General features: G+C 41.0%; 1 protein-coding gene across 2 annotated transcripts in view; it reads right to left on the reverse strand.

Annotated features, from left to right (window-relative positions):
- Positions 1-8,252: 8,252 nt before the first annotated feature.
- PDGFA (platelet derived growth factor subunit A) overlaps positions 8,253-20,246 on the reverse strand; it is a 55,213-nt gene continuing 43,219 nt past the window's right edge. The window contains exon 6 of one of the 2 annotated variants that reach the window (XM_088451975.1): positions 8,253-12,753. In XM_088451975.1, coding sequence (XP_088308101.1) covers positions 12,743-12,753 — 11 coding nt within the window. In that variant the 3' untranslated portion in view covers positions 8,253-12,742. Of the gene's footprint in view, positions 12,754-18,591; positions 18,676-20,246 lie in introns of those variants that run through there. The other variant, XM_088451974.1, reaches the window with a different exon arrangement.

The raw sequence follows: 20,246 nt of genomic DNA on the forward strand, positions 1-20,246 counted from the left end.
ATGCCAGACAGTCCCAAGGCTCTTAACCTGTGGCCTGATTCAGATCCATTTGCGAGCGCATAGTGCTCGCAAGCGGATCGATGTTTGGCCCCTGCAGATGCCCCGCCTCCGGCGTACACATGTGCGAACCCCAGCAAGCGACGGCAGCTCCGTCGCTCGCTACAAGAAGAGGCGGCTGTCGATGTTGATTGACAGCTCGCTCCGTTTTGTAGGTAGGGTGCCTGCACAAATGCAGGCGTTCCCTTAGGAACGCCTGGCGTTTGTGGGCGGCCTTACTGGCATCACTCGTGCTGTCAGTAGTGGACTTCCTGTTCTATTAGAGCAGGAAGTCCACTCGGGCTTGCGAGACCTGAGACCCTACCACAGTGTCTCCTCCTAAGCCCGATGGTCGCGATAATCGCGACCATCGCCAGGCCGCTCGCAAAAGCTGTGGGTGGCCCTGATTCAGAGCAAGCGCACGCAAATAGCGTGCGCCTCTGAATCAGGCCCTGTGTCTCTTACCCAGTAGAACCAAATTAAACAATTAAATGCCATGGAAGACCTGGCAGTAATAAATCTAACCTAACAAATGTATACCCATTTCTTACAATCAAGAACCCTGTGTGTCAGAAGCTGGACAATTGGAAGGTATGCTGTATTGTTCTGGCAAATATACATGTTTGGGACTAATATTTTTAATAGAAGCCACTTGTTTAAGAGTGAAGTTAAATTTCAACTTTGAAAAATGTATTTCTTTAAATTCACTTAAAACTAATATGCAAATACATTATGTTACCTTTTACACAATTATATTTTAAAACATCCCACTCCCAAAAAGTAAGCAGGACACATCTCCTTAGAAAGGTGGACGCATCACATTAGGAAAGTGTCTGGATCACAATAATGTCCCAATCAGTGGTGGCTCAAGAGCAGTCCAAAATTCAAATAGGGGAGCAACTTGAACTGCCAGTGAGTCCCGGCTAGCGATGTTTGGCAGTGTTTGGAAGGGCAGTTGGTGTAGTTCCCGTTTGAATTTTGGACTGGGCTGCAGCCACACCTCTGGAGCCGCCACTGGTCCCAATGCAAAGTTCTAGCCCGCCCCTCCCTTCCAACCAATCTTGAAAGACCACAGTAATGTGAAACAGTCCCCTCAAACTGGCATGTGTATATCTGAATGCCAAGTGTACGAAAGAGGGAGCGGGCAAAACGCACCTAGGGGGTCTATGTACTAAGCAGTGATAAGTGACAGAGTGAAAAGTGATAAGTCTATGATCAGTGCCAGCCAATCATCTCCCAACTGTAATTTTTCAAACACAGCCTTTGAGATGACAGTTGGAAGCTGATTGGCTGGCACCTTATTACAGACTTATCACTTTTCACTCTGTCACTTATCACTGCTTTGTACATAGACCCCCTAGTTCCAGGTTCTGCCATGGAACGCAGTGATAGATTTTAGATGGGGGAAAGAAACAGGACACTAATCCAACGGTCTCCGCAATCCCAACACCTCATTAGTTGACTGTAAAACATGGGCGTATGGCTGTGCAGTCCCCCCCTCCCCAAGACTGCATGTGCATATGCATAGTGAATTGCTGTACTCAGGGGTGTATCTAGGGATCCAAGCACCCCTAGCAAGGTAATGGACTGGCGCCCCCCTCCTCCCATAATTTCAGGAAGTGCCCCCAATAGTAGTCCCCTCTATGCATTGCCCCCAGTAGTAGTCCCCCCTATACAGTGCCGCCAGTAGCTTCCCCCACAATACAGTGCCCCCAGTAGCATCCATCCCCCCCATAACGTGGCCCCAGTAGCGGCCACCCCCTATACAGTGCCCCCTAGTAGCCACACCCCCCCCCCCCCGTGCTGTGCCAGAAAAAAAAAACACACAGAAAAAAAAAGCAATTTACCTGATCCCCGCTCCTGCTGACGACTGCCGCTGTCCACTCCTCCGGACCCGCTATCTGCACTGTGGGATGTTAGAGACGTCATGACGTCTCTCCCATCCCCCGCTGCGGAGGGGAGCCAGAAGGCGAAGCTCATGAGTGAGCTCCAGCCGGCTCCCTCCGTGGACTCAGCTGCCAATGAGAGTCTGTCTGACTCTCATTGGCTGGTTGCTATAACAAACAGCGTGTTTGTTACTGTGTAGAGCAGACCGCTCTCACTGCAGTCTGCCCTACACTTGTGGGGCCCGAGGCACTAGCGGGGATAGTTCAAGCCCCTGGGGTAGTCCATCCATTGGCTACTGGTGGCACTGCTGGACAGCGCCCCCCCTTTGGCCTGCGCCCCTGGCGAGTGCCATCCTGGCCAATGGGTAGATACGCCCTGGCTGTACTAAAGCCTGAACTTACTCCCTGTGGCCCTGGTGAATGCAGCTCCTTTATTTAAAGAGACTTCTATTGTTGGTTTAGTGGTCATGGCCATTATGAGGAGCCAGTCTGACATAAATAACTTTCCGTTTCTTTAGGAATATCCCTGGCACTACAGAAAAACATGCTATGGAATTCCAGATTTAGCTCAATTACAACTCCCTTGATCCTAAGCTACAGAGCAGTAACAGCTGTAGACCGGAGGACGGCCCACGCCAATACAGAGATGATAATGCTTCTCAGCAGCTCCTTAACCTGCCTATTACAACACAGACTTCTGTCCAGTACCCTTAAAAGCATTTTGGAGGTTTGGCAAGGAAGACAACCACATTTGCACATTGGATGCTTGATTTCCATAACATAATATTATAGGCTATTATGTATGAATCACCAACTATAATATCCATTATCCAAGCATATAGTTAGACAGACTTTACTTTAGAAAAGAATAAAGCCATTAATAGTAGTCCGGATTGGCAGGCACAGATTCAGGGATTTTCACAAAGGCAGAAACAATTGGAGGGTTGGAAAACAACACATTTTGGGGAAAGGGCTGAGACTTCCATTTTATAAGTGTGTCAGGCCAAACTGTTCCATAGCAACATATTATAATGCAAATATTGCCTTAGGCTTGATTTATAGAGCGTAGATATTTTTTTGTGCTAGTCTTACCAGCCTTTAGACCATAGGAGAGGTAATTACCACCTCTATAATGTCCCACAGATGCTGGATTCTGATTGGAGAATAGAATAGTGTTCTAAATTCCTCCTGAATTGCTTTTGTTTAAAATCTCTAACACCTTGGTGCCATATAATAGCTCAAGACCGTGTTTATCTATGAAAAAAGATGGTGGCGCTCACCTAAAGTTACTAGTTTATACAAGATTTACAGTAGCTTCCGTACTCTGTACTAGTCTTCAGACAATTGCTTTATTCATTTCTGAAATGTTTTTATTGAGTTCTTCTGGTTTTCGTAAGTAGCTATAAGATATAAAAATGCTAAAAATTAAAAATGGTGCCGACGCCGTAAACCAGTGACTACCATCTACACACAACGGTACCAGCTCATCGCCACGTGTAATCACTGTGCAGTGTATTTTAAATAAATGAGGTGAAGAGCTTTGTGCATGTTGTAATGATTTTGGGATGATGAACTTGTGTTGTGTTCAAACGATGAAAGGAAAGATAAAAAAGAAAAGCCAAGAAACACACCACAGGGCAACAATGTGTATGGCATACATGGAAAAAAAAAGTGCAACAAATGCCTATATTTCTACTTTGGTGGCAGAGCTAACAATTCGTGGCCACACTGTGCTTGGCTGACCTCTCTGTTCACTCCATGTTTTTTTTTAATTCCTTGTGGATTGTAACTTTGATATTGGTATTACAGGGTACCAAGTGCAAAATTATGGGCAGCTTTTTTTACTTTTATGGGGGGGGGGGAGCTCAAAGTGCAAGTATGTAATATATAAGTGACAATAAAAGTCATGAGCTGTCACTGCATGCTGATTCTTATAGTGCCACAGTAAAATTCAGAGATTTTTACCCTGATTTAGGGGCGGGGCAACCAACCTCTGTCCCCCACTTCCTGCATCTGGTGCAGCAGTGCAGCATGCAATGTACTAAGAGTGTCACCACTGCAGCCCGCCCAAATCCACTTCTAAATCATAATCAGTGCTGTACTATATAAAGGCCTTGGAGGGATTACAAACTTATGTCCTGACTCAGAGATGGGCGCAATGCCGATATTTATGCAGTTGAGCGATTATTGGTAAACTACGCATCAGGGTACGTTACATTCATCACCCGCAGCGACTATTTAGCAACAGTGTGATTGACAGTCAGGGAGCGTTTGGGGAAGGTAACGGGAGAAAAGTGTCAAAAACACAGTTGGGGTGTGTCGCAGCCTGAGTCTGAGATAGGATCTCACTGCATATAGGATCTCACTGTCTGAGATCCTATATGCAGTAAGAATGGCTCCAGCGTCTTAGTACACGTGGCTATTCTGCGCCACCATTTGGTTACTCTGAAGGCCGGATATCAAAGGATCTGTGACCGGTGAAGCGCCTTTGTACGCAGACTCTTGGATTTGCAAAGGCACCAGAGGGCGTCTCAATACAAATCTAGGTGTCTGCGACATTTGCATATTGTCGCACAGCTGCAGCGTACAAATTTGCGTTAGCGTAAATCTCTGAAACAGGCCCTTAAGCTGGATACACACTAGACGATATGTCGCTCTAAGCCATGGGATTGGGTAACATATCTGGATACAGTGTCTAGCGTGTACCCATGATATGCACGCTCCCACGAGTCACTAGCGACATTGCCTATCAGCCCTACTGCAGGGCCGATGGAGGCTGTCGCTAACATGACATGTATTCCCTCCCCCCCATCAGACCCAGCATTGGCAAGTGTGCAAGCACTTGCCGCATGCAGGGTCCTGTCACCAGCAATGCCGTGCTGGATACACATCGTGTAGTGCGTATCCAGCTTTAGAGTGCTGGACTATTACAGCAAGGGGTACCAGGATGAACTGAAAGTTAAAGAAGGCCATTTTTTTTAGGTCCCCCAAAGGACCAAGGGCCTGATTCAGCATGAATCGCAATTGCACGCAATGAAGCTGCGGAAATATGCTAATGTACGCTCAACCAGCATAGAGAGACACTCACTACTGCCTTCTCACATCCGTAATACCTCGCAGTCCTGCGTATACATCGGTAACATCGAAGCACATCGGCCTGTCACACAGAATTACAGCAGGTCTAACGTGTCTCAGAAATTGCAGGTCTCGTCGCACGCAGTAAGTACACGAGCTGCGTAGGCAATCGCAGTGGCTAATTTATGCATGCCCATGCAAAGGCGTTCAAATAGACAGGCACGCCTGAGTTTCGGCAACCACTCCCGTTACCACCCCCCAAATGCTCACAGCCCGTCACTCATGCTGCAGTGGATTCCTGTCTGCATCCGTAATCACAATGCGAACACCGCGCACATGCAGTGCATACGCTTGCGCAGTAGGCAACAATCGGACAATCTGCGTATGCGGTTGGTATTGCGATCCATGCGGAATCATGTCCGATGTTGAGCAAGCTGTGTTGTTCCTTCTTTTAATTAAACAAGAGAAGCAAGTTGTCACAGTATATTAGGCAAACCGCAAGGTAAAACCAGATGTGAAACCTATGCGGGTTGGCTTGCACTGCTTGAGGTTGAATGGTTTGCATCCCGCCACACTTGAGCTTCGCCTTCCAAACTGCAGTATGATAAATCCTGAGGTTTGGATATGAAATCTGCATCAGAAATCAACACTATATTAGCCAGTAGCTGGAAACTTACTAACCAAATCTGTCCCATTCTCTTGATGAAAGCAGACATACAAGACGAATACTGATGTTATTTAATGTCATGTAATACACGATGTTTAAGGTCGTCTGTAAATATATTACAATAGTAACCTACTTTTACTGCAATTATAGCTCTGTTATACTACACCCACTTAGTACTCTGGTTCCACCAGAGCAGAACACTAAATATATGGAAAACTATCTAAGGGGTTGGTTGAAAATAAATGCTTAATTATATAGTTTACATTTCCAATAAACGTATTACTATGATGGAGTCATTTACTCTGCAACATCCTGTGAGTTCTTTAATTAGGGATGAAGATGACCTCTAAACACAGGAAAATAAAAAAATAAACCTAATTTGTAACTTATAGTATCATGCGCAGTTTCATAAAACTCAATGTAGTAAAAGTATTTTTCCATTTTAGCTAGTAACTAACTGGACTTCTATAAAGGAAATTCCTACTTAAACTGCAAAACTACTGTAGGATTGTATTTCAGAGGATTTACTAAGATTTATAATAGGATATTGTTCATCTATCAGTACTGTAAAAAGATGTACAATTCGTCCAAGGTTAGAACGAAGAACCTAACGTGTGCCGCCAGCATGGAATTTGTAGATAAACCGACCCAATGATCCCAGCTAAACTCCCATGGGAAAATACTTGGGCTTGGCAACCATGAGTGATTTTTAGCCAAAAACAGGTGACCCTGGATATCACACAGATGTTTTATTTGAAGATTACACATTCTAAACCATTTAACAATTATTAAGGTATTCAAGCATGACAGCCTGAAAGCACGATTTTCTGGGGAAAAGACAGCATCTCTAGATATGTTTTACACAGAAGAATCATGGCCGGGCGACAGAGACATCTATTCTCAGTCACTCTGTGCAGGCTGCATCGTGTTGTTAAGCGGTCTGCAAAAGACAGCGAATCATTTGCGCTGCAAAATTAAATGTACACCAGATGTGTGTAGTATGCACTGGTGACCTTGTCACAGGCCCAGGATATTTATGAAATATTTCCTCTCTTTGATCACCCAGCTGTCGGCACCAAATTCACATTTTGCCTCAGTTATATTTCCGAACACCTACCACAAATGAGGCGGTATTGTGCGTATAGTCACTTTATGCTTCATTTAATCCCATCATAGCTGGAGTGACCTGGAACTTTGTGTATTTCATGGCGCTGAACTAATTTAGTAAAATGAGAAAAAAAAAAAAGCAGAAAAATCAAATTTTCCTTGTGAACTTCGAGAAAGAACGTAAGATTTCTTACAGAAGGCTATGCTCCCGAAAAATGCCCCGTCGTCATGCCTCCTTGTCACATTTCTGTCTCACATCCAAGAAAAATATGTGTTTTTTTTCTTTCTTTTCAGTCACAAGATCTCTAATGGGACTTCCAAAGGGGATGGAAATAACTTAATCTTCTCCGCGGATTTGACTCATTCTTGGCTCATGTCAACAGAGCAAATCCCTGAGCTATGGCTTGTTTGGCTCTGTCTGAAACACTACTGCGTTTTTCACTCGAGCAAAAGTCTACAACTCAACCCTTCCATAGGCCTTTCATTTGAAGACATATTAAATCCATATGACGACTCCTGTAACAAGAAAACGTTTTTTGCCTATTAAACCAGCTATTTTCAGGAGGGGTAGAAGCTGCCCTTACACGACCTGGAAAGTAGGCTAGCTCTGTGTTACGAGCAAGGGCCACATACCAAATTGGTAATGATATAATACACAGACAGGCTCACTTAAGTGGCATCAGTATAATAAACGGACAGTGTTTTCGAGCTTGGATTGGTCAGTATAGTTATGTCCTATGAGCACTGCACAAACCCTCAGCCATGTATCTCATAGGTAAAAAAAAAAAATGTATATATATTTTGTATTCAAGTAACTTTAATTAGTTTATACATTTTTTTTTTGTTAAACACATATGTATCTATGAACTTTGACTCAGCAATGGACTATATGGACAGTCTTTTAGGCTTGCCCTCCATGCTACAGTCTAAAGGGTCTATTTACTAAGCAGTGTTAGGAGAGCGTGAAAACTGATAAGGTGCCAGCCAATCCGCTCCTAACTGCCATCTCACAGGCTGTGTTTGAAAAATGACAGTTGGGATCTGATTGGCTGGCACCTTATCACTTTTCACTCTGTCTCCTAACACTGCTTAGTAAATAGGCCCCTAAGAGTTACAGCTGTCATCTGTTCATGTCCACCTACTGTCCATTATCCTTAAAATGAAGTCTGTAAAATATTTCTTCCTGGTAATGAGTCCATACAGATATTAGCTATGTAGTGGAGTTGTTTGCCTTCAGATTGCTTTAAATGTACAGGAGTGTAAATGCATAAATGAAAATTGCATAAAAGCACAGAAGCAAAAACCCAGATATAAACATAGATCGGAGAAAATATAAAATGACAGGCGCCAGGAAATAAAATGAAATGAAGATAGAAAGTAGCCCTTAAGTTTCCTATTTGTTACACTTGCAGACCAAACTGTTTTATAACCATCATATAAATAATATTAAATAAGATGATGAATATGATAATTTTGACATTTAGATGCAAACATGTTATTTTAATTACAGAAGCAACAGTTTTAGATGAATAAGCCTCTAAGTAGATGGTTTAATGTAACCTAATGTACAGGAGCCAGTAACAAAGCCACTTATAGGATATTTTATTTTTGCGGTTTAAAACGTGTGCAATATCATAGAATGCACATTATTCAGAGATAGGACTATCGCATAAGAGGTGTCCAAAATGCTACAACCATACATTCCATCTACATCATTTTAATAGATATACAAAGCCTTTGTTTCATTAGATATTTTTAGGCAATAAAACAAAAAGAGCATTATTATGGGCATCCCACCAAAACATAAATATATAAATTACACTTTTATACAGGGTTTCATTTTTTTTTTCTGTTTACGCAGACACAGACATTCATGTGCATTACATTATGAATTGTACACTTAATTGAAAAGGAGCAAACACAATTTAATACATGTTTTTTCCAGTTTTGGCGCGGAATGCACCTTGGTGAATAAATAATTACAAGGTGCACTCTGAATTAATTAAAAATGATAAAAACACAGATTATCATGGCATCATTTTCTATTAGAAAAACCTAAAACATGGCAATACTTAACGGGAATGTATGAAAAAAAATAAAAATAAAATTATATGTTCCTATTGATTCCAAAATAAATTTCTCCCCCAGATAATACATTTATGTTACAGAATTAAATGGTAAACTATATATTGTAGGCTCTTGGTTTCAAAGATGTAGCAGCTATTTTGAATTCATACCACCTTTGTTTACCCCTCATGGACGTTGTGCTCTTGTATTACACACCGTTATCCTGATTTAAATAATTGTTTATGCTATTCAGCCATAAAATGTACCTGGATATAGGCCACAAAAGCAAAAAGTTATCTTTCAAAGGCTATTCTTCATTGGAACTTAAAAATGTGAAATGCCTTGCACTCTAAATAAAGTTGCAGCGTTTTGAACTCTTGAAAATGGTCTTCCTGTTGTAAATGAACATTGTATAATCCAATATGGGGCATCGGCAAAATCCAACATGCTGGATTTCCCTGATTTGTCCATCAGGATCGTGATCAGCAAATCAAGGATTATTAACATGAAGAATTTCACAGATTCCTCGACAGATCGGCGATCATTCATGGGCATCGATCTGCATTTTGCGGCTGACAAATGTATGGGGGCCTTAACTCAACATTAAGAAAATAGATCAAATTATACTGCAACGGACATGCATTTGCATTTAGAAAGATTTTTTTTTCCCCAATGCAAACTGACCACAAAACCAAATATATCAATTACACATAACTCAATGTGAGTTTTGATGCATATCCACCAAATGATATTAGCTAATTATGGTTATTCAATTTTCTGCTGCTTCAGAGAGGTATAGGTAAGAATATATGTTAAAGAAGTTTCTAAAAAGGTATATACGTACTTGTGTTCTACAGAATGTGGCATTTACTGTTTCAGGTTCCTAATCACAATGGACAGATTTGGCTTCCAACTATATAACCTATGTTCATCAGTAGAGGAATGTGAATTTTGGGGGCAAAAAAATAAATAACATTGAGCACACATCTCTTAAAAGGCTAGTTACCAAGGTCAGTCTACAAGTATGGTGAAAAAGCGTCTACATGAGTGAACATGAAAATATAGGACTTAAAGTATGCCAAAATAGAAGGCAGCCAACTTCTCCCTGCAACCACTAAATTGACCTATTTGGAAATCTCATTAGATATCTGTTAACTTTACAGCAGCAGTATAACATAGCATATCACCAACCAAGTGCTAGAAACACATATGCAACAGATATAGCTAAATACTTGTATGATTATGGTGCTACAAAAATATGACCACACAATGCATTTTTCTTTTTTTGGTTCAAGAAAACATAGTAGGCTTTTCGTACTCATATAAAAAATGTTAATTTTAGATAAAAATACAAACTTCAACTTTACAAAAAAAGAACACATTTCTGTTGAATAGACATAAGCATACATTTGTTTTGTTTTGTTTTTTTTTTATACCAAAAATAAAGAATTTAGGATTTGTTCAAATACACATAGCAAATATTTCTCTTGCTAGTGTGACACTGTACAATGCACATACAAGAATAAAAATGTCAATTTCACACTTTTGACAAATGTGAAAAAGTTGTGTATGATAAAAATAAATTGCAAAAAAATAGAAAAATAAAATAAAATATTAGCATTATTAGGCAACTGGCACAAAATCTGACGTTGCACAGATATCCCATGATTTATTAATATACAATATTTTATTTAGAATTTAAATTATGCAGACACAATGGGAACAAGGTTTGAAATATGCACTAGATATACCTTTATTTCTTCTTTATTTGGATACAGTTCATTAGCTTGCATCCTGCTTGAGGAAATACTATAAACTCACGTTAGGTATATGTGTTCTCAGCAGTTACTCACCGTTCAATAAAACAAAGCCACATCAAAAGAGAGTTGGATGGACATTGACAGAATACCAACACACACACATTCCCACAAAACAAATTGCATACACACAACCTTTCACCATACTTTCACAGATACTGCTTTTTTAACTTTAACTTTTTTTTTTTTTTAATTGCTTTCTCTAGGTACCAAAACAAAAAAAAAAGTTATAAAGTAAGGGCATAGTTACATGCATTTTAGCTGTACTTGGCTTTCAACTCTTGCAAATCTGTTGAATGACAAAGTGGGCTGCCATTACAAATGCTCCTGACCAATCGCTCTGAAGGGAATTTGATTAAATGCTTTATGGCCCACAGGCTGCTTTTGGCAGAGCTGGATCATATACTAAAGCAACCTAGGCTCCTGCCTAGCTCCAGTTGGCAATTAGGGAACAGATTACTTTTAAACATTTTTTTTGACAAATGGTGGGAGGGCAAAACTATTATGGTGCCTAGGGCCCAGCAAGGTCTTAATCCATCTCTGCCTGGGCATTTCTTATTTTAAATAAAGGGGTATAAGTTCTACAAAAATGTCCATCTACTGCAACACAACATATAGCAATCAATTTCTTATAATGGGATTCAGTAAAAAGCAGCAGTTGGCAGGTCATCTTTAATATATAATACAATTACCTCTTCTGCCACTTTTTCTCATTCTTGGAAGGAGGTACTGTAGGCATCAAACTAAACAAAAAAAAATTAGCCAGTTTTGCAACAAATTTTTTTGCTTAATTTTTAAATTAGAAAGAAAACCCGAACAAATGAAATATAAATACTTTTTACCGGACACACAGAGCCCATAGATAAAATTGATTTAACAAGAATTTGCTACATTCTAAACAGCAGCTGACTCCTTCACCCAGTGGAGGTAGCCATTTGGTGGGCTGATTCAATATTCATCAGAATGCGGTCAATTAAATCACTATGTACCACAAGTGGTTCATGCGTAATGGTCACACTTCATGAATATTTGCCTCAGGTATGTTCCAAGTCCCTAGTGGATTGATAGGTTGCATTTTTCAAAAACATTAGTTTATCCTACAAAATGGCTGCCTCCACTATGTTTACAAGCTATTTGGGTTTTTTTTTTAGAAGGATATATTTTTTTTGGGGTAGTCATGAGAAAACATATCCAGATCCTGCTATTTTGATAAACTAAAAACTTTATTATTTTTATTTTATTTCTAGCAAGCAAGAGCATATATACACACACACTCATGCACGCACGTACATACACACACAGTTAAACACTATGAAGGTCACTGCTGCAAAATGACACAAAGAGCGATCAGAATATCAACTGACCAATATTAGGGCAGGTAAGTTCCTTATGCTAGAACTGTGCTGCCATAATTAAATAACCCCCATGGTCTAATAATTACTCTATGGAGTAAAATAAACAAAAAAATAAAAATCCTCTTAAGGCTTCCCAGGTTTTTTTTGTGAAGACTTTAAACATAATGGAACAAGGATTTATTTTATCGAAAGCTTCTGCGTAGACACTTGTTAATCTGATACATTCCTGGCCTTTTTATTTTGTGCCAGTGGTCCGTCAGTGACCATCTATCTTCATCAACTTTAGCAGGCACAGCACTTGACATAAAGCACCACTTCTTTGATATGAGGTCTCTATTCACTTCCCGTGTTCACCGTACTTTCTCATTTTTTAAAAAAAAACAAAACAAACATATCCTTCTTTCATCCAACCCGCCATCTTGTTTTGTTGCCGCAGTTATCTGACAGGCAAAAGCGTCTCTTCTCTGTAAGAGTGCTACAATACTTGCTTTGATGTCACAATAAACAAATGTATATTGTTCCTTTGTTCAGTGTCCTTTGAACCTTTTTTTCCTTTTTTTTGTTTTTCTTTAATCCTGTCTTTCCGCACAAGAGAACAAAAAGAAAAAAAAACAAAACAAAAAAAAAAATCAAAAATAAAACAACAGTCTATAAAAGCACCATACGTAGAAGATTCAGGAATGTAACAAAGTGTGTACATCCAAGTCCCAGATGATCCCTTGTAGCTTATTTTCACCTTACATCTGTCAAGAAAAAAAAATTAAGATTAAGACGACAAAAAAAAAAAAAAAAATAAGTTAAAGTAAATTATACTTTGATCCTCAATACGCCAAAATACATTTTGGAAGCAGCAAAAGATAAATCAATTTGTCCACAAAATATGAATGCATATTCACCTTTACACTGTTCAGTCATTTGCTTCACAAGCCTTTTTTTTTTTTTTTTTTTAAATGTAAAAGAAAAAAAAAAAAAAAATTCTTAAAAACTAAACAGAGCTTATCACTAGGACTGGATTACAATACTGAAAAAAATTAAACGGTTACATAAAAACTTTAAAACAGAAGAAAAATGTCATTAGCAATTTAAAATGAATTGCATAATAATACTGTGTGTGTGTTATTATATTACTGTTAAAGTATTATCATATTATTAGGGATGCAGTCAGGAAGCCGATGGTCGAAATGCCAACAGCCGGCTTCCCGACTGTGAAATCCCGGCAGGGTACTAATGACCTACCCCAAGAGCCTGATGCCCGGCATACCAAACGAAGGCAAGCTATGTGCGGACAGCCACGGTGGGGAAGAGTTAGGTTTAGGCTAAGGGAAGAAGGGGGTAGGGTTAGGCACGCCCCCCTGGAAGATTTAGGTTTAGGCTGCGGGGATATGGGGGGGTGATTAGGTTTAGGCACCATGTGGCCGGCGGTATAACATACTGATTCCTATTATTATTGGTGGACGAGGTGATGTGCATCCTGCATATTACTAAAGTCCACAGAGGTAAAAACATTTAAAATTAATAGCTCAATTTGGAGTCAGATTTCCTTCATTCTTCTTTAACTCATTGAAAACTAGGGAGGGCGCTTGCATACAGGTGTGTTCTCATACATCTAGCATACATACACTATGCAGCGCAAGATGCTTGGCGCAAGTGAGCAGCCAGGTCCCGTGCAACTCTGCTAGCTTTGGGCGTATTTTTTGCAGAAAATTAGTCTTAATTGCAATTTGTTGGGACAAGGACGCACCAGGAGACTACACGGATTAATTTAATATGCAATACCCATTTCACATCGCAAAAGTAACCCAGTATATTGCCGGGTCAACCCGGGTCGAGGTGCAGTGTGAACACGCCACCAGAGAAATTGCCGGGTCCGGCGACTCTGCATTTCAACCCTGCAATTGAGCAGGGTTGAATTCGGAAACAAGCCGGGTTGAAGTGCAGTGTGAACATGCCCTACCCGGGTTGTCCAACCCGGGACTAAACAAAAAACACCGATTGGATGCTCCTGGGTCTTGATGATGTCAGCCAGACACATAGGTAGCACATTGCAGACAACAGTAGAGGCAGCATTCCGGTAGTCTGAAGGGGATTAATACCACTACAGTTACTACAGTGATGGCTAATTGAAGTGAACTGTACACTATGCTGCCAGAAGCTTCAACATGCTCTCACTGGCTGAATAAAACAGCAGTAAAGCACAAACTCAGGGCTACACAGTGGTAATCCATCAGCCATGATTCCTGCAATGCTTTGAGCAGTCCCCACCCCTCCCTTGTGTTCCCTTTTGTGATCTTATCTTTGTGAGCCTGAAAAAGTAAAATTTTTAATGACATCCATAGGGTTTTACAGGGCTGACCCAGTTCATTGTGAACAGGACCAACCCGGGAATAACCCTGGGTCGAAGGTGCAGCGTGAAAGGGGTCTTACCCGGGTTGCAGCCAGGTTAGACCAGTGTTCAAAATCCCGGGTCAGAGCCAGGTTTGCGATGTGAAAAGGGTAGAACACCTGCATCTGTGAGCGAATGAGTCTATATACAAAGCACAATGGAATTTTGCGTGGAAAAAAGCAGCAGCCACTGCATCGTAGCACTTCATATACAGATTCAGAGATACACAGATATACATCCTGTGTTGCATATTGGATTAATCAGCGCAGTCTCCTGGTGCATTTTAGTCGCATCACAACTAAGGCTTTGTCGACGCATAAAAAAAAAAAAAGTCACCGGGCGCAAGCAGAGATGCACAGGCCGAGAGAGGCTGTTTGGAGCAACTGCAGCAATGATGTATGAAGACACATCTGTGGGCTGCCAGCCCAGGAGTGGTGCACAAACCCAAGCAGTATTGTGAAAAGAGTTTTACAGACTCCCTTGTCGGCAAAACGAGACACAGATGAACATATTTGTATGTCGGTGCAAGGCACTATGTAATACATACTGTAGAATAGATGCCCAAAGCCATCTCACCCAGTAATAGGCTCTATTTAATTAGTGTTGACCTAATACTTGTCTAGCGCTACAAACCTTTCTATAGTTCAAGGGCCAGATTCTCACACTGCTCATTACAGGGCTTAATGTAAATCCATATTTAATGTGGACATTTGCTATTACTTTAGGCTGAATTACCGTCAAGATCAAATGAGTAAAAGAAAAAATAAATCCTTTCCGATTATTAAGATTATGCTCAAAGCTTAACCCGTACAAATATATTTCCATACGCTTCTCACTGGATGTCCCCTTTTTTGCTCTTAAACAAATATTTGAACATTCAGCAGCAGAAAGCATTCATTGATAAATCTGTGCTCCAAAACCCGCTTTGTTTTGTTCAACAATGGGTTCCGCTACTGCTCAAGTAAAGACAATGCTTGAAAGACCGGTTGGAGGCCCAGAACACACACAACCGCTGGCTTTGTTCTGTGTTAGTAAGAAAATATATTTTCTACATACAGGAAGTTTCTCTACCTCCTGCAAACCAAACCATGACTTAGGCAAGTGTCTCTCTAATACCATTATATATTATATATGACAGTCACCTTCACAATATATTCTCCACTTGCTGTCTAAAACAATCTGCAAATCATCTCAATTAAACCCGGTAAAATGGGGGTAGTTTAGGAGAAGCAGATGGGAGGGAGAGAGGACTTTGTAAAACTAAAAAACCAATCACAATCTCTTGACTGCAATTTGTGATTGGTCATCTAATCCACAACTTAATATCCACAGTTTGTTTGAGGCTGGGGAAACGGAACATTTAGAAACTTAGTATAGTGATGCCTCTACAATGGATTATTTCCAACAAGCTCCAATAGCTCAGTTTAGAGGGAACAGATATCAGAATGCAACTGACACACAGGATGTGACCCAATTTATTAACGCTTGATGATGATACAAAGTCTACTATGTTACTAAAATATGCCCTCTTTATATCAACCCCTCCTTACTAACGCTCGCCTCATTTTCCACCTGGTGTATTCTATACATAAATGTGCATTCAATTATCTTAATTCCATTAGATGCCTTTCCTTGCACCACCACCCTCACTTATAATGCCATTCAGTCTATATTCGGGGATAACACACACACACACACACACACACACACACACACACACACTAAATACGCTGTGTAACATAGCAGCTTTTTCTTTAATTCGTTTTAAATATGTACAGCTCCCAAAGGATCCCCGGCCTGGGCTGACTAGTGGTCAGGGGAAATGCTTTGGCTGGGTGACCCGGTGAAAGGGTTCCCCTAGCTGTGGCATTACACCCCCTCCACTAGAAAAAGTTTGGTGTTACAGAAATTACAGGGGACCTCTACGCTTTTTGTCCCATGTATTTTCAGAACCAGGACCGGCTTGGAGCCCAGTGCTGGTTGCGCTAAATACAGGTGACACATACGTCGTTTGTCCCCTGTATTTTGTCAACCAGGGCTGGTTCTGAATAGCCTGGTGCTGGTTGTACTTAATACAGGGGACCCCTACATTGTTTGTCCTCTGTATTTAGCGCAACCAGTACTGGGTCTCCGAAGCCCAGTGCCTGTTGTTCTTTTAGGGAGGGGGCCACACAGTTTTTTGTTTTTTTTTATTGCTACACAGATTTTAATTGTTTGAAGCACAGATGGATCTCACTGATCTGTCCGTACATCTGTCCGTTCGAGTTAGTCAAAATCAAACGCTAAATACAAATGAATAATATGGAAGATATCGAATACACCATCGAACAACCTGAATGACAGCAACTCGGCAGTTTAGTAAATTCAGTAACCTGTTTGAAAAATGAAAAGGATGAATTGGGAGGATGTCATCCGAGATTGGTCTCCGATGACAACTAATAGAAATCGGCATCTTAGTAAATTTACCCTGTATTCTTAATTTCCACAGTGTTCTCTCAAATAGATGTAAATATAAAAAACAAACATTCTAAAATAAAAATAAAAATATTGTATTTAGATTTTTAATTTTTTGCATGTACAGTAGTGTGCAAAATCCAAAGTAAAAAAAAAAAAAAAAACACCCTGTATGATTGTGTTTACACACAGAAACATGAATGTAAAATAACGTATAATAACGGGCCAATTGACCTTGTTAATACGATTTACTCCTAAGTAAGAATAAGATCATGAACACAGTAAAGGTGAGTTTCACGTGGTATATTTTGTGGACTGATGAAGCTGAATATTTAAAAAAAAAAAAAGACCTTTTTTTAAATTTCCCCTTATAGGGCCTGATTCTAAGTCGCATGTATTGCCGATGTTCATGGAGTTTAGCGGGTTTTTTTGCTAATGTGTGTGCGCATAAATCCTTGGAGACCCGTACGGCGCATGCATCACATGGTATGAACGTAAAGAGGTAGATATGCAAATTGAGATGCACTGCATCAGCAGTGTCTTGGAAATGTGCTAAGTATTCCACAGATGGTGACTAGGAGGTGGCTATTCGGGCGCATGAAGATCGTCCGTCTTATGTGATGGTTATTGGTGTAGTATGAAACTAGTTGTTAGGGCCTGATTCAGAGATGGACGCTAATGCGATCACAGCTGGGCTTTCATACGCAAAGCAGTTGGGAAATATGCTAATATTCACCCGAGCATAAAGACCCCACTGCCGCCTTCTTACCTGCGTGCGACGCCGCATACCTGCCTAAATATCGACACACATCAAAGGGACATCTTGCCCTTGCAGAAGGTCTGACCTGCCGTAGCCTTGGCAGCTGACACGCAGAGCTGCATTGGGTATCTCAAGGGCTAATTTATGCACGCCCATGTAATGGCATTCAAAGTATCAGACACGCCTGCGTTTAAGACGACCCCCCCACGTTACTACCACCAAACGCTGCCAACCTGTCACTCACTCTGCGATGAATTCTTATATGCGTCCGTAATCACAATGCGATCGCAGTGCAGCTTATAAGCATGCGCGATGGCAAACAATCACTTGATCTGCGTACGGAATTGCCACTGCATTCATCTCTGAATCAGGCCTTTAAATGCTTAATTGGTCACATTTGAGGCCACAAGCTCATCTGCATCTAGTGTGAGGATGGTGCAAGTGGGCATCTCAGTCCTTGCACATTCAGACGCACTCTTGTATACCAGGGCAAGGGCTGACACTAGCATTATATCGTCATCCGACAAAAGGTGCAAAAACTGTCGCAGCAGCATACGACTCAAAATCAGGCCCATAATCGGCCACATTTTTTCCTGCAATAAGAAGATTTAGACAATCTGTTCATGCATGGTGATCCCCAAAAATCATCCGCAATGACACATTATACCCAACACTCCAGATCAGAAAAGCTTAAGCACAAGAAACACAAAAAAAATTAAAATTATTAAAATAAACACCAAACAAAAAGGAGGCGAGATAGGGAGACAGGCGAGGAATGCAGGATGCTTTCGGTGATGTGTAGCTTGAAGAGAAAAATACCAGCAGGTAGAATTATCAAAGCCAATCATATATAATCTCTTTGCAGCCTTAAGGTAACAGTGACAAGATTGAAACAAGTGATTGTGTTGACGTGATACACAGTTGATTAAGAAGTTGGGAAGTTGATCATTGCTGGTGCTGTTTTTAGCTTGGGGTTCCTACCTGCCGAGGAAAATTATTTCCAGCTGGGTATTAGGTAGGCTTTAGATTTTTTTCGCTTCCGTTTTTTACCTGTTTCCCTAGGCCTTCCTGTTAACACAAGGGCAGGCATGGTGAAAAGGCCTAAGGAAACGTATTTCATTCAGCAATGAGACAGATTCACTTTAAAGTGTTTTCCTGAAATAAAACTGGTTAGCTACCTGGCGAGCTTGAAACATAGAAGAGACTAAAAGTTTTTAAAACATAAATAAAATATAGTTCTCAAGCAAACACATTCTGTATCACTTTTGAGCAATTGTAAAGTACATTATAAAGTAAGAGGATATAATTGGTTGTTTTACACCCCGGGGCGGAATGTACCAAAACTGCAGTTTTCACCACATTCCTCATAAGGGATGTGGTTAATTTATCGCCACCCGGAATGCCGGCCATCGGAATCCCGACGACGATAGACCGACCCAGGACTAAAGATTGGCGTAGAAATGCTGAAGCCCATCTTTAGTCCCACGCCAAAATCCTGACGTCCAGCATCCCGAACAAAGAAAGCCGGGGAGGGTTAGGTACCCCCAAGGGGAGATTATGGTTAGGCAGCCAGCGTGGAGGGTTAGGGCTAGGCACCACCGGGGTATGGGGTTATGGTTAGGCACCCCTAAAGGAGGGTTGGAGTTAGAGGGGGGAGAAGGGAGGATTAGCTACTTATGTGTCCCTGTCGGCATATCCTCCTGTCAGGCTTCCAGCGTCAGTATGAGAACCAGAGGCTATTCAGCAGTCTATATTTCATACCAATTCCCCTCATATGTATCAAGCTCAGAAAGATCCAAAACGGATCCCTTCCAGTGTTTCCACATGTGCTGGCCGACAGCTGCACATGTGCGGAAGGATTCCCGGATCATAAACCTGGAGTTCTCATACCGCAAAGGACTGCTCATCGGAAAAGCTGCCCTTTGCGGCTTTAGGGCGGGATGTACTAAGCATCTCGTCCGCAATGCTGCACATTCTTATCAGCTACATACCGGTGATATCACCGATATTTACTTAGAAAATAGCTACGGACAGTTCTCCCGTTAAGAGATGTATTTTGTGATAGAGTTTATGACCCAGAAGTCCCTCTGGCGTCCTTCACATGTGCAGAATGGCGCGCGAGACGCTTGGCAAACTGGGAGGGATCTGATTAGATCCCTCAGTGCAGGACACTAAAAGCAGCCCATAGGCTTCTATTGGGTAATGCCATATTACCCACCGGGTAGAAGCAATGTATTCCGGAGCTCAGTACATGAAAAATGTGGTCAAACCCATGTAAATGCCATTTTCGAGGGTTTGATCGCATTTCTGCCCTTAGTACATCCCGTCCTGTATCACAAATGCATACATCATTAATAAACACTGCTATGCATGCAGTAAGTGGCGGGATGTATGGTCTGATATTAAGTTTAGAATACTTTAGGATATTTTTTCAGGGGCTAAAGACAGGGATTTTTCGCAGATAATCCCTGTTTTTTCGACATTTTTTTTTTTTCAGCCTATCCTATTTGTTTTGGACGAACAAATAGGATAATTATAGATTAAATAATTCGAAATTATTAATATATAAAGAAAACATATAGGATCCATGATAAATTCACAGACCTGTGTGTTTTCGCCATTGTGCTGGCGACAAAACG

Source organism: Taudactylus pleione, unplaced genomic scaffold (assembly GCF_031769625.1).
Source record: "Taudactylus pleione unplaced genomic scaffold, aTauple2 ptg000032l, whole genome shotgun sequence".
Lineage (NCBI taxonomy): Eukaryota > Metazoa > Chordata > Amphibia > Anura > Myobatrachidae > Taudactylus > Taudactylus pleione.